At 47.2% G+C, this 14,589-nt stretch overlaps 1 protein-coding gene across 1 annotated transcript in view; it reads right to left on the reverse strand.

The window, feature by feature from the left end:
• Nucleotides 1-10,592, reverse strand: part of SEC24D (SEC24 homolog D, COPII coat complex component) — a 70,245-nt gene extending 59,653 nt beyond the window's left edge. Inside the window, exons 1-2 of the mRNA XM_083367359.1 lie at nucleotides 10,421-10,592; nucleotides 64-235 (exon numbers count right to left, since the gene is read on the reverse strand). Of these exons, the coding sequence (XP_083223485.1) occupies nucleotides 64-214 (151 nt within the window). The 5' untranslated portion in view covers nucleotides 215-235; nucleotides 10,421-10,592. The remainder of the gene's footprint in view (nucleotides 1-63; nucleotides 236-10,420) is intronic.
• Nucleotides 10,593-14,589: the final 3,997 nt, after the last annotated feature.

Consider the following 14,589-nt stretch of genomic DNA (forward strand, 5'->3'; position numbering starts at 1 on the left):
ACCCATTATTTTTAGAAAGAACCAGAATACAGCAGCCCATAAATAAACATGAAGTAACTATACCTGACTGAGATGCAAAAGGTGCTGGATTTGGATCATTATAGTGTCCATGCAGAGGAGAAGAAACTGTTTGTCCAAAGCCAGAAGAAAATCCTCCCATTCCTGGCTGGGCCTGGGAATATGGAGGTGCTGCAACATATCCTTGGTGATTCATTTCAGCAGTATTTTTCCTTTCCTTATAAAAATAAATAGGAAATAAATAATTTTATTTATTTTTAATTTAATTTTATTTATTTTATAAATAGGAAAATTTAATTTTCAACAATAAAAATGTGAATTATTATTATTATTATTATTATTATTATTATTATTATTATTATTATTATTATTATTATTATTATTATTATATTACAATAGCAAGAAACAGAATCAGCTTTTTGACATCAGACTGAAGGAAGTGGTCCATAGTCTGATAATTCTCTTAAGAATGATGATTTTGATCTGGACAAAGCACATGATAGTTCTTCTATATCAAGAATACAGACATAAATTTATTGTTTTGGCACGCAAACTGGATCATATTGAATTCCTTTTATAAAATACGGATTTTTCCCCCCAGAACTTCATGGAAGTTCTCTTCAAAATCTACTTTTTCTGGATAAAGTTCAGGAGCAGACATCTTTTTGGTGCCTGGAGATATACATTTTCTTATGAGGGAGGGTAAACAGCAACATTATATGAAGGAATAGGAATTACCGTATATACTTGAGTATAAGCCGACTCGAGTATAAGCCGAGACCCCCAATTTCACCCCCAAAAACTGGAAAAAGTTATTGACTCGAGTATAAGCCGATCCGCCGTTCTGCAAGCCTCTGCCGCCAGCAGAGGCTCGATCCGCCATTTTGCAAGCCTGAATACACAGGAATACCCTGTGTAGCCGCGGCTCGTCGGCAGGTCTCCGTTCCTCCTGCCGACCTTTGGGGAGGTTTGGGCGCCTCCCCAAACCTCCCCAAACCTCGGCAGGTCTCCGTTCCTCCTGCCGACCTTTGGGGAGGTTTGGGCGCCTCCCCAAACCTCCCCAAACCTCGGCAGGTCTCCGTTCCTCCGCGCAGACCTGCCGACCTTTGGGGAGGTTTGGGCGCCTCCCCAAACGTCCCCAAACCTCGGCAGGTCTCCGTTCCTGTTTGGGGAGGTTTGGGCGCCTCCCCAAACGTCCCCAAACCTCGGCAGGTCTCCGTTCCTCCGCGCAGACCTGCCGACCTTTGGGGAGGTTTGGGCGCCTCCCCAAACGTCCCCAAACCTCGGCAGGTCTCCGTTCCTGTTTGGGGAGGTTTGGGCGCCTCCGCAAACCTCCCCAAGCCTCGGCAGGTCTCCGTTCCTCCGCGCAGACCTGCCGACCTTTGGGGAGGTTTGGGCGCCTCCCCAAACGTCCCCAAACCTCGGCAGGTCTCCGTTCCTGTTTGGGGAGGTTTGGGCGCCTCCCCAAACGTCCCCAAACCTCGGCAGGTCTCCGTTCCTCCGCGCAGACCTGCCGACCTTTGGGGAGGTTTGGGCGCCTCCCCAAACGTCCCCAAACCTCGGCAGGTCTCCGTTCCTGTTTGGGGAGGTTTGGGCGCCTCCCCAAACGTCCCCAAACCTCGGCAGGTCTCCGTTCCTCCGCACAGACCTGCCGACCTTTGGGGAGGTTTGGGCGCCTCCCCAAACGTCCCCAAACCTCGGCAGGTCTCCGTTCCTGTTTGGGGAGGTTTGGGCGCCTCCCCAAACGTCCCCAAACCTCGGCAGGTCTCCGTTCCTCCGCGCAGACCTGCCGACCTTTGGGGAGGTTTGGGCGCCTCCCCAAACGTCCCCAAACCTCGGCAGGTCTCCGTTCCTGTTTGGGGAGGTTTGGGCGCCTCCCCAAACGTCCCCAAACCTCGGCAGGTCTCCGTTCCTCCGTGCAGACCTGCCGACCTTTGGGGAGGTTTGGGCGCCTCCCCAAACGTCCCCAAACCTCGGCAGGTCTCCGTTCCTGTTTGGGGAGGTTTGGGCGCCTCCCCAAACCTCCCCAAACCTCGGCAGGTCTCCGTTCCTGTTTGGGGAGGTTTGGGCGCCTCCCCAAACCTCCCCAAGCCTCGGCAGGTCTCCGTTCCTCCGCGCAGACCTGCCGACCTTTGGGGAGGTTTGGGCGCCTCCCCAAACGTCCCCAAACCTCGGCAGGTCTCCGTTCCTGTTTGGGGAGGTTTGGGCGCCTCCCCAAACCTCCCCAAACCTCGGCAGGTCTCCGTTCCTGTTTGGGGAGGTTTGGGCGCCTCCCCAAACGTCCCCAAACCTCGGCAGGTCTCCGTTCCTGTTTGGGGAGGTTTGGGCGCCTCCCCAAACGTCCCCAAACCTCGGCAGGTCTCCGTTCCTGTTTGGGGAGGTTTGGGCGCCTCCCCAAACCTCCCCAAACCTCGGCAGGTCTCCGTTCCTCCGCGCAGACCTGCCGACCTTTGGGGAGGTTTGGGCGCCTCCCCAAACGTCCCCAAACCTCGGCATGTCTCCGTTCCTGTTTGGGGAGGTTTGGGCGCCTCCCCAAACGTCCCCAAACCTCGGCAGGTCTCCGTTCCTCCGCGCAGACCTGCCGACCTTTGGGGAGGTTTGGGCGCCTCCCCAAACGTCCCCAAACCTCGGCAGGTCTCCGTTCCTGTTTGGGGAGGTTTGGGCGCCTCCCCAAACGTCCCCAAACCTCGGCAGGTCTCCGTTCCTGTTTGGGGAGGTTTGGGCGCCTCCCCAAACCTCCCCAAGCCTCGGCAGGTCTCCGTTCCTCCGCGCAGACCTGCCGACCTTTGGGGAGGTTTGGGCGCCTCCCCAAACGTCCCCAAACCTCGGCAGGTCTCCGTTCCTGTTTGGGGAGGTTTGGGCGCCTCCCCAAACGTCCCCAAACCTCGGCAGGTCTCCGTTCCTCCGCGCAGACCTGCCGACCTTTGGGGAGGTTTGGGCGCCTCCCCAAACGTCCCCAAACCTCGGCAGGTCTCCGTTCCTGTTTGGGGAGGTTTGGGCGCCTCCCCAAACGTCCCCAAACCTCGGCAGGTCTCCGTTCCTCCGCGCAGACCTGCCGACCTTTGGGGAGGTTTGGGCGCCTCCCCAAACGTCCCCAAACCTCGGCAGGTCTCCGTTCCTGTTTGGGGAGGTTTGGGCGCCTCCCCAAACCTCCCCAAACCTCGGCAGGTCTCCGTTCCTCCGTGCAGACCTGCCGACCTTTGGGGAGGTTTGGGCGCCTCCCCAAACGTCCCCAAACCTCGGCAGGTCTCCGTTCCTGTTTGGGGAGGTTTGGGCGCCTCCCCAAACCTCCCCAAACCTCGGCAGGTCTCCGTTCCTCCGCGCAGACCTGCCGAGGTTTGGGGACGTTTGGGGAGGCGCCCAAACCTCCCCAAACAGGAACGGAGACCTGCCGAGGTTTGGGGACGTTTGGGGAGGCGCCCAAACCTCCCCAAAGGTCGGCAGGTCTGCGCGGAGGAACGGAGACCTGCCGAGGTTTGGGGACGTTTGGGGAGGCGCCCAAACCTCCCCAAACGTCGGCAGGTCTGCGCGGAGGAACGGAGACCTGCCGAGGTTTGGGGAGGTTTGGGGAGGCGCCCAAACCTCCCCAAACAGGAACGGAGACCTGCCGAGGTTTGGGGACGTTTGGGGAGGCGCCCAAACCTCCCCAAAGGTCGGCAGGTCTGCGCGGAGGAACGGAGACCTGCCGAGGTTTGGGGAGGTTTGGGGAGGCGCCCAAACCTCCCCAAACAGGAACGGAGACCTGCCGAGGTTTGGGGAGGTTTGGGGAGGCGCCCAAACCTCCCCAAACAGGAACGGAGACCTGGGGAGGTTTGGGGAGGCGCCCAAACCTTCCCAAACGTCGGCAGGTCTGCGCGGAGGAACGGAGACCTGCCGAGGTTTGGGGAGGCGCCCAAACCTCCCCAAAGGTCGGCAGGAGGAACGGAGACCTGCCGAGGTTTGGGGAGGTTTGGGGAGGCGCCCAAACCTCCCCAAAGGTCGGCAGGAGGAACGGAGACCTGCCGAGGTTTGGGGAGGTTTGGGGAGGCGCCCAAACCTCCCCAAAGGTCGGCAGGAGGAACGGAGACCTGCCGAGGTTTGGGGAGGCGCCCAAACCTCCCCAAACGTCGGCAGGTCTGCGCGGAGGAACGGAGACCTGCCGAGGTTTGGGGAGGCGCCCAAACCTCCCCAAAGGTCGGCAGGAGGAACGGAGACCTGCCGAGGTTTGGGGAGGTTTGGGGAGGCGCCCAAACCTCCCCAAAGGTCGGCAGGAGGAACGGAGACCTGCCGAGGTTTGGGGAGGTTTGGGGAGGCGCCCAAACCTCCCCAAACGTCGGCAGGTCTGCGCGGAGGAACGGAGACCTGCCGAGGTTTGGGGAGACGCCCAAACCTCCCCAAACGTCGGCAAGTCTCCGTTCCTCCGCGCCCTGCCTGCCTGCTTCTTTCCGCTGCGGAAAGAAGCAGGCAGGCAAGGCGCGGAGTTTGGGGAGGTGCGCGCGCACCTCCCCAAACCTCCCCAAACTTCGGCAGGTCTCGGACGGCGGTGGCTTGGGAGAGGTGCGGGCGATCCCGGAAGCACCAAAGCCTCGGCCGCGCACAAGTCCTCGGTAAGTTTTTTTTGTTGACTGGAGTATAAGCCGAAGTGGAATTTTTCAGCCCAAAAAGTGGGCTGAAAAATTCGGCTTATACTCAAGTATATACGGTAAATTTTCTCCCTCTTTCTCTCCACCAACAGTAACTGAAATGCATCTGTTTTCCAAGAAGGCAAGAATTCCCCAAGGTGGCCCTCACCTGCCACAATACAGCAGTATGTGGCAACAAATAAGTATTTAAACACCAAAGAAGCTTCCCAAAGACATTGACCCAGTCACTACTTGCCCTTATCACAGTACTATCATGCTATGACATCATTTTTTTACTCTGTTCACTTAATATTATCTTATTCCCACTCCATGAATGAGAAAGAGATTAAACATTATTAGCTGTTCCACTCTAATAGCATTTTCCACCTTATTCCAATATCATCACAAGACAACTACAAGATGAATAAAACATATTACGTTGCTCGCCATTACTTTGGAAGCAGTCAGGTGACCTGGTGTGGGAGTAATTGGCAGTATTTTGGGGAGTACTGGGAGGTGTAGGCTTGCCCTCTTCACTCTCTGGTTATAAGTCAGCCTCCACCTTATTCATTCTCTTCCAGCTTCTGTCCTTCCAATCAAGTTCTTTTTACAGCTGCTGTTTTTGACCACAACATCTCTACAGGCTTCCAACCAATTCCCAGAATGCTGGCTTGGGAGTTCAGACACCTTAAAGTTCTCATGGCTGATATGCAGCAACAAGAAAGCAAAGCATCCCAATCTTATTTAAAGTGAATGCTTATTTGGCCCTTTCCTGGTATTTATCAGTTTCATCCCTAATTTTAATGTTTCCTGCTTTTAAAATATGAATGCCTAGAGTTGGGCAGCCCCCAAATAAGTCTTCCCAATGTCCTTGGGGGGGACCCCAAATTGCTTAGCAGCTCCTGCTCTACAAGAACTAGCTAGCTCACTAACTGTGAAGGGGTCTGCCTCTGTTCTCTATAAGGTTCTCTATCAGGTTATTGGTACAGAGCATATTTCCATATTTCTGCATTTCATATTCTTTTAATTTGGAAAATGCCCAAATACAGTTAGATGAAAGGGCAGATAAAGCAGCCCAGAGAAGACAAAACCAAAAATAAGAATTTCTCAGATCCTGCTGCAGAGGTCTCACTGGTAGGTGTTTTCACTGCTGCCTGCTGATATACTAGAAAAGGATAGCATCAAAGCCAGAAGAACAAAGCAATCATTTTGCCTGAGCAATGAATGATGCAAAATAATGTCCAACCAAGCCTTGGAATAAAACAAAAAATAGAACTGTAAGAATTGGCAAAGGAGAAAACAAATGTTATGAGTTTTGTGCCAAGTCAAAGGTAGCATTACTTCAACTCATATATAAGCAAAGGCCCTACGTCAGACATGTCAAACACAAGGCCCGGGGGCCAGATCTGGCCCGCAAAGTGGTTTCATGCGGCCCGTGAAGCCATCCTGGAAAGAGTGAGGGAACGGCCCCCACTGCCTTGGCCCTGGCCCAGAGACCCTCCTTCTGCCAGAGACCCTCAGATCTGTCCCACTCCTGCCTGGGTCCCCATAGGCACCCTTGATGCGAACGATGTAGAGCTGGCCACGCCCACCCAGTAGGCCATACACACTCTAGCCATGCCCACCCAGTAGGCCATGCCCACCCTGGGCATACCCACCCGGCCCCTTGAGGCCAACCGCAATGCTGATGCGGCCCTCAGTGAAATTGAGTTTGACACCCCTGCCCTATGTTGTAAGCAACCCAGACTGGCTTAAGAAAGGGGGGGTATATAAATCTTTTAAATAAATAGTCTCTGACATGGATACGTTTCACAGGTGTATTTTTCCTACTGTAGAACCAAAATGTCAACTTCTGCAGTTCTATGGCCCACTACTTGCAAGAAAATGCTATTTGCTTGCATCCCATTACTTACTCATTAGAAGAAACATGTATGATTTGATTGGGTTAACATTTTTATAATTGATGAGTATGTTATTTAAAGTGGCAATTACAGATGAAAAGAATAATTGGATTCAAATTTAGAAACGTGCTCTTTGAAAGAGGGTTGTTTCCAATTCATAAAAGTTCCCAAATGTATGTGCAATATGTTTTTTTCTGTTTATTAGATTTATAACACTATCCAAATCAAACAATGTTACTTTGGGTGTCATACAACAACAAAAAAAACAAACAAAACCAGTACACATATCTACTAGTAACATTAAAAGCTATGTAATATAAAAATATAAAATACAAAACATAAACTACCACCAAGCACCAAAATAAATCAAGAGGACTCCACAGGAAAAGCTAAGTCTCAATGGTTTTTCTAAAGTCAACAAAATTGGGGCCTATCATACAGAATGTTATGTGTAATTCCAGAGAACAGAGGCAACTGCAGCAAAGGCACGCTTCCTAGCTTCCAGAAGATAACAAGATTTAAAAGAAGCTGGAGCATGTCTCTCTATGGGAGCATGTGGGGCAGGCAGATGTTCTTGAAAGAAGGTGTCCTTCAAAAAAAACCCTGGCCCTGTGCCATGTAAGGCTTTAAAGGTGATAAGTGGCACCTTGAATCAGATCCAGGAGTCTAATGGAAGCCAGTTCATCTCACAAAGTAAGTGTTACAGGCAGTGCTTTTTTTGTAAAAGAAAAAGGTGCCGGAACTCATACATGTCATACAACCCACCTTGCCTACCCTACAAGGTTCCATCCAAAAAAGGTGCCGGAACTCCGTTCTGATCGTTCTATGAGAAAAAAAAGCCCTGGTTACAGGGCATAATGAGGTGCAGCCATACCACTGCATTCTGGACCAACTGAACCTTTCCTACGCTCTCTAAGGGCAGCCCTACATAAAGTGTGTTGCAGTGGGACAATTAGGAGGTGACCAGGTGTGAGTGACCATGAGCAAGTCCCTCCCAGTCACTTCTCAGCTTTTCACTGCCAAATTGAAACAGGAGGGGGAAAAAAACCCTAGAAAATAATTATGACAAAGTGTGAGAAAAAACTATAGTAGACCTGTAATCAGGTTCAGTTATAATAATTACAAATCTTTATTTCCTTACTATTAATTGATATGTGCAAAATTACTAAGGAAAGGCTCACACTCTCTTCTCTGACAGACCACTACATCAGCATGTCTAGCAAATTGGTACATCTGTGTACATTGGTACATTTGTGGTTTGCAATAAATGGATGTACTAAAAAGTTATCAAATTTCTGGAAATGATTTTATGCAGAAATATGCATAAATGCATTAAAGGTATACAAAAATCAAACAAATTGTATATTTTGTACATCATAAGAACAAACATGGTTTATACACACACACAAACACAAAGCATAAGCTTTGTTGATTACAATGACATTTATAGAGAAAGAAAGGTATCCATGACTACTTACTTACAACTTATTGCTTACTAGAACTGTAGACACTGAGATAATAGCCAATCAGCAGTATTCTAACTTATGAATGCCAACATGTACATCTGATCTATATCATTAATCAGTTTTCCTGCTATTTCTTTTCATATTTTGAAAACATAAAATTGTGGTTTTTTCAAGTGCCATGCACATAAAATGAAAAAAAACTATTTTTGATGAGGTGGCACTAGTTAATTAAATACATGCCATGTAAGGATCAGTTTGCTGCTGGTGATTCCCCTCACATACTTCCTTTTTCTTTCGTGGATAGAAACGTGGCAGTTAAGAGCTCTAGCCATCTCAACAGGTGCATTTAACTGCTTGATATTAAAGCTGTGCTGATTGTCATTATAAAGAATTCCATTCGAGGCAGTTACAGTTAATATTCTGAGCTAATAAAATAACTTCCTGCACAGTTGAGACAGAAAAAAAATGTGCCACGTCAGAACATCCTATACAAACGAAATACAAACCAAATACAAACATAACTGTGCTTTAAATGACTTCAATCTACTTTCTGTTTCATTTATAAACAAAGTAACTAATAAATGTGTCTCCCTTCTTCCTTTCATCCCTTCCAATAATGTGTGTCAACTAGATGCAAATTGAAACCCATTTTATAAAGCATCTCAATACGAAGAAAGTAATCCATCAATCATAATTACATTATACCAGAAAAAGTTTACATATTAGTTTAAAAACATCCCTGTAATCAGGCTTTCCAAAAGACATTAAAAAAACATTTTTAGGTAAGAAGGAAAAAATAATTATTCAGACTTTAAGACTTAGCTATATAGTTATTAATTACTAGCTACACAGAAAACTATCCAAACAACAGACAAACACTTTCTTATTTTTGTCTCCTTATTTTTCCTTTTTACACTCTATAGCCAAATGAGATTGTTGATGATAGGTAACAACAGATGGAGGGAGAAGCTTAATTTCTGTAATATATCTGACAGCTTCCTCCTCTGTCTTGATATAACCTCTTTGCGTCCTATTATGCAGTACTCTTGACTTCTTCTCTAGCTTTCTTACTTGCTATATGGTATATGATAGAACTGGTTTTGAAAATCCAGTTGAAGTCATAGTCCCCAAGTCTAGTTTGGAAGTGATCTATGATTTGTGACAGTTTGCCCAATCCAAACACCCCGCAAATAATAATTACTGCAGTCAGGAAATATTGGTATGAAATTGGAGACTGTGAACCTGGAGCATGGTCCATAGCGCCAACCAAGATTTGATTGGGAGTATCAGACTGTATGTTTAAGGTTCCCACATTAGTGATGAAAAGAATTATAACTAATAGTAAACATACACATTTTATGTACTAAACTATTAAAAACCAAAGAAGATATAAAATTTAAAAAATCACTAAATTAAATCAACAGAAAAAGTAAATGCTGCTATAATGGTAGCAGTTAAAGTAGTATTGCAATGTCAAGTTCCCATATTCCTATAGCTGAGATAATATGTTGCGATCATTCCATATATTCTTTAATGTATGATGAAGCATCTCTATGATTTGTTTTCAATGTCAGACATAAGAGCTTACTCAAAATCTACTCAACCCATCATAGTTAATGGGTGACAACTAGATTGCAAGTTAAGGATAAGAGATACATGTCACCACTGCAACACATATATCAAAAACAACAACAACAAAAGACTATTTCCCCATTCTTCTTATTATACAATATGGCAGGTTCACTTCCCCCCCCAACAAAATGTGGATTCAAGTAGCTTGTGTGTGTTGTAAAGTTTAATCACAATCCAGAAAGCAATGCAAATATCTTTATTATATAGTATTTACAGAAACCCCTTTCAAAATTACTATTTCAACGTTTTAAATATAAAAACCTTGCATGGCATGCAATTAGCCCATTTTTCACAGTTTTTGAAGATGTTACAAATCCTTCAGTCTTGCAATAAAATTAGGGCTAGTTGCACCCAAGCTGGGGGAATGAGCCTTGGATGGGCTTTTTAATTGTTTGAGTCTAACTTTCTAAAATAATTAATCATATTTAGAATCAGTACAGCTTCAAGATAACTAAGCAGGTTGCATACTAAACCACTGGACGCCCTTCAAGCAAATCCAGCCAGTCCTCTTAAAGCTAGACAGATTGGCCAGATGTGGATCAGGTACTGCGTTTGCAAAGTTCCCCAGGAGAAAGTTCCCCAATCTCTATATCTCTTGCGGTGAGATAAAAAAAAATCTTCTCTTTCTCCTCTTCTATGCAAATTCAAGTTTTTCCAGCCCTTGATGCTCCTTGGTTCAAAGGGATGCTATCATCTCTGCCGGCTCTACCTAATAAATACAGACTGCGTTCAAAGACTGCACGTCCCCACAGCTTCTCATTTCTCTTGCCCCCCAACATTCGCCGAAGGTCGTTCCCCTTACCTGGCCGTCTCCAGCTTTCAATTCGCTACCTCGCCCTGCTCTAAGCCGGTCCTGCAGGCGCTTGTCAGAAAGCCGCGCGACGAGCCGGCTGCCTCCAGGCTCTCCCTACCCGGGAGCGCTCAGAGAACTGCCACGTGTAACAGTGCTCGCGGGAGCGCGCGCTGAGGCCACAGCTGGCCTCGAAGCGCGCATTGCCGCCGCCACGCAAGCTGTGCTCTGATCTAATCTGCCAGTCGGGCTGCGAGCATGCCCAAAATAACGAAAGAAAGAGACCGGAAGGAGGGGAGCATGCGCATTGCCTGTGGTGAAGCATTTTTGCCCTTGGGTTGCGTTCCAGTAATCGCTTCTTGTAAAAATAGCATGCAAACGAGAAAAAGGTAAAGCACCTAGCTTTGAACAAGGAATGAAAGCTTGACAGGGAAATTAAATTCCACTGTCTGAAGACAGTAATGGTGGTTGTCTTCATAGTACGTGTTTAACCCAGCATGGTTTACCCAATTTTTATGGATTTATATGGCACATGGAACCATGTCTTAATCACATAGGGTGGACTTGATCAATGTGATCTGTTAAAATGTGTGTTAAGTAGTGGGCTCTTTGGTGCAGGAAGGAAGACACGAGGCTGAGTACAGGAAAACACATACTTTATTCTTGCTAGAACTGTCCTGAAACTTGGCTGCAACCAGCCACAATATATAAGTCTAGCCCCTAGGTGGCAGCCATAGGTTTGAACCCACTCTTGCTGCCTGGGGCTAGCCAATTGCAGGACAGGAGACAGCTAGTCTGGGTTACTGGAGAGCCATTAGCTGCTCCAGTAATGCAAGTGGTGTATTACCACAAGTCCAGTACATAACACCCCTCCCCTCTTAGATCAGACTATGACAACTGCAATTAGTCTTGACAGCTGTCAAGACTTATTAATCAACTGACATACAACTGTAGTGATAATAATTAAAATAATAAATTCACTGTGGCTACAATGAGATTAAACAACATCTAATGAACAGGCTTACATTGCAGTAATGGCAGTTTCACAATGCACAAGTTTCTGTAGTTAGTGGTAACAAGTTTTACAACACTATACATCACTTTATTTTACAATGTAATCTGTGAGGTACGCAGGAGGCTTGTGCGGCCTAGAGGAACGTCTTGGAGTACCCATCACTTTGTGGTCTACCAGCTTACCCAGTGGGCTGGGTAGACCCATGTCCCTTTGTGCTCCTGTGTCAAGGGGAATCGAAACACTCTGGCTGGCCTCACCAGGTTGGCCCACCCTAGAGTCATTCTGTTTGGCAGAGCAGGCACAGCGGTTGCTGAAGTTTGGCTGGCTCGCTTCGTCAGGGGTTCCATGTTGCACTCCCGTGCTACCAGGTTTTTCCTCAGATTCCATCTCCGCTGAGAAGGAAAAACCCTGGTGGTCCAAGTGAGGGCAGGCTTGGCTGGAGGTTTGAGGACCTTGGGAGGGACTTATGATGCAGTCCTCACTTAGTGGCCATTCTGGAAACCTTTTCCTGAGTTGATCAATGTGTCTTCTGACAACTCGCCCTCCCTCCAACCCCACTTCATAAGATAGGGGTCCTGATGCCTTGGTTATTTGACCAGGAACCCATAAATTCCCTTGACCATAGTTCCTGGCCTAAACCCAATCGCCCAAGTGCAGCCCCCTTGGGGGCTTTGGTAGAGAAGCTTCTGCTGCCACTCTGTCTGGATGCAATCTGTCCAGTTTAGTAATCAAACGCCTCCCCCAATGTAGTTCTACAGGACTTTTACCTGTGGCCGTGCAGGGTGTAGAATGCTGGCAGAGTAAAAAATCTGCCAATCTGTGATGCCAGTCACCTGTGACAATGCGCTTGAGTGCCTCCTTCATTGTTCTCACCATGCATTCAGCTTGACCATTAGAATATGGATGAAAAGGTGCAGACATTACATGTCTGATGAGATTAGCTCTAAGGAAAGCCTGAAACTCAGCAGCAGTGAATTGGGCCCCATTGTCAGAAACTAAGACATCAGGCAACCCATTGTTGCAAAGAGTTTTCTCAGCACCTGGATGGTCCTAGCAGTAGTCATGTTAGGAACTGGAATTACTTCCAGCCATTTTGAGTGGCTATCCACTACTATCAGGAAGAGTTGCCCCTGAAAAGGCCCAGTGTAGTCTATGTGAATCCTAGACCAGGGAGTGTGCGTTTCCTCCCACCTATGAACTGGAGCCTGAGGCATTTCAGGCCTAGATTGCTGGCATGTATAACAACCATGGACTTGACTCTCAATGGCCTTATCAAGGCCAGGCCACCAAAGGTAGCTTCTAGCTAAAGCTTTCATTCTGACAATGCCTGGATGGCCTTCATGTAATGAGTGTAAAACCCTGTCTCTTAGGGAAGTGGGAATTATGTCTCTGTCCACCCATAAAATGCACCCTTTATGTGCAGACAACTCATGTCTCCTGACAAAAAAACTGAGCCTGGACTTTTTTCCAACCAGCTCGTGTATACCCATGACAACACTCTACTAAGTATTTTATCTGTGGCAGTTTCAGCAGCAATGTCCCCTGCACGGAGGGGAAACTCAGGTGTGTCCTGTATGGACAGTATTCTACCAGCAGGAGCTGGATCTGGATCCATTAGTGGCAGTGGTAGTCTGCTGAGGCTGTCAGCATGGCCCATTTCCTTCCCTGGTTTGTGAATTAGTTTAAAATTGTATGCAGACAGAAAAATAGACCATCTCAACATTCTTAGAGATAGTATGTGGGGGCTTTGTTTGTCTGTTGTGAACAGTCCCAACAGAGGTTTGTGGTCAGTGTAGACAGTGAAATCCCTGCCATATAAGTAATCATGATTTTTTTTTAATTCCAGCAACTATGGCCAGGGCCTCTTTGTCAATCTGGGCATAGTTGTGCTCAGCAGAGGACAAGGTCCTTGAGTAAAAGGCAATAGGAACCTGTTTCTCATTTTTCTCTATGTGGCTTAAGATTGCCCCCACCCCATAGGGAGATGCATCATATGCAAGACATACAGGTTTAGACTCTATGTAATGAGTTACAGTGGATTTTTCAGACAGTAGTGTTTTCAAGTCCTGGAAACCTTTTTCATGTAAATTAGTCCATTTCCAAGGAGCTTTTTGTCAAGTAGCCTGTGGAGGGGCTCTGCTAATGCTGCCTTATGCAGTAGGTATGTATGATAAAAATTTAGGAGACCCAAAAATGCTTGAAGCTCTCCTTTTGATTTGGGCCTAGGAGCCATCTTAATGGCCTTCACCTTAGAATCAGTGGGGTGAATGCCGTTAGCATCAATTTGGAACCCCAAGAATTCTGTTGATGAAACCCCAATACTACACTTGTTCTTTTTTAATTTGAGGCCTGCTTCGCAAAGCCTCTGCAAAACAGCCCTGAGCCTTCTGGCCAACACTTCTGGGGATTCCCCTGCAATAAGAACATCATCAAAATAAGGGCAGACACCCTGGATACCCTTAAGTGTATATTCCATGATCCCTTGGAAAATACCTGGTGCAATGCTGACTCCAAACTGTAAGTGTTTAACTTTGAACGCCCCTCTGTGAGTCACAATCATTTGAGCCACGGCTGTGGCCTCATCAACTGGCAATTGCTGATAGGCCTGTGCTAAATCAAGTTTAGTAAAAGTGGTTCCCCCTTGCAAGGAGGCTAAAATATGGTTGACCACTGGCACCAGGTAAGCGCATTGCTTGAGGGCCTTATTTAATGTGCATTTATAATCAGCGCAGATGTGAACTTCCCCGTTGGCCTTCAGTGGGGTGACAATAGGAGTTTCCCATTCCCCCCCCCCCCCATCAACAGGCTGTAACATGCCCTGTTCTACAAGCTTATCGATTTCGGAATCAATTTTGTGTTTTAAGGCAAAGGGGACCCTGCGAGGTTTAACCCTAATTGAAACAACGTTAGGATCTAACTTGAAAGAAATAGGCGGGCCTGTGTATGTCCCTAGGGTTGAATCAAAAACATCCATATATTCTTCGCACACTGACATGAGGTCTGCAGTTTGTGTCCGGTTTATGCCAGTAATCTGAATACCTAAGGCATCAAACCAATCAAGTCCAATAAGACTCATTCTTTGGCCCCCTACTACTATTACATCCAGGTGCCCCAAAAACCCTTTACATTTTACCAATAACGTGGCTTCACCCTTAACTTGAACATA

This window comes from Vipera ursinii, assembly GCF_947247035.1.
Source record: "Vipera ursinii genome assembly, chromosome: 7".
Classification (NCBI taxonomy): domain Eukaryota; kingdom Metazoa; phylum Chordata; class Lepidosauria; order Squamata; family Viperidae; genus Vipera; species Vipera ursinii.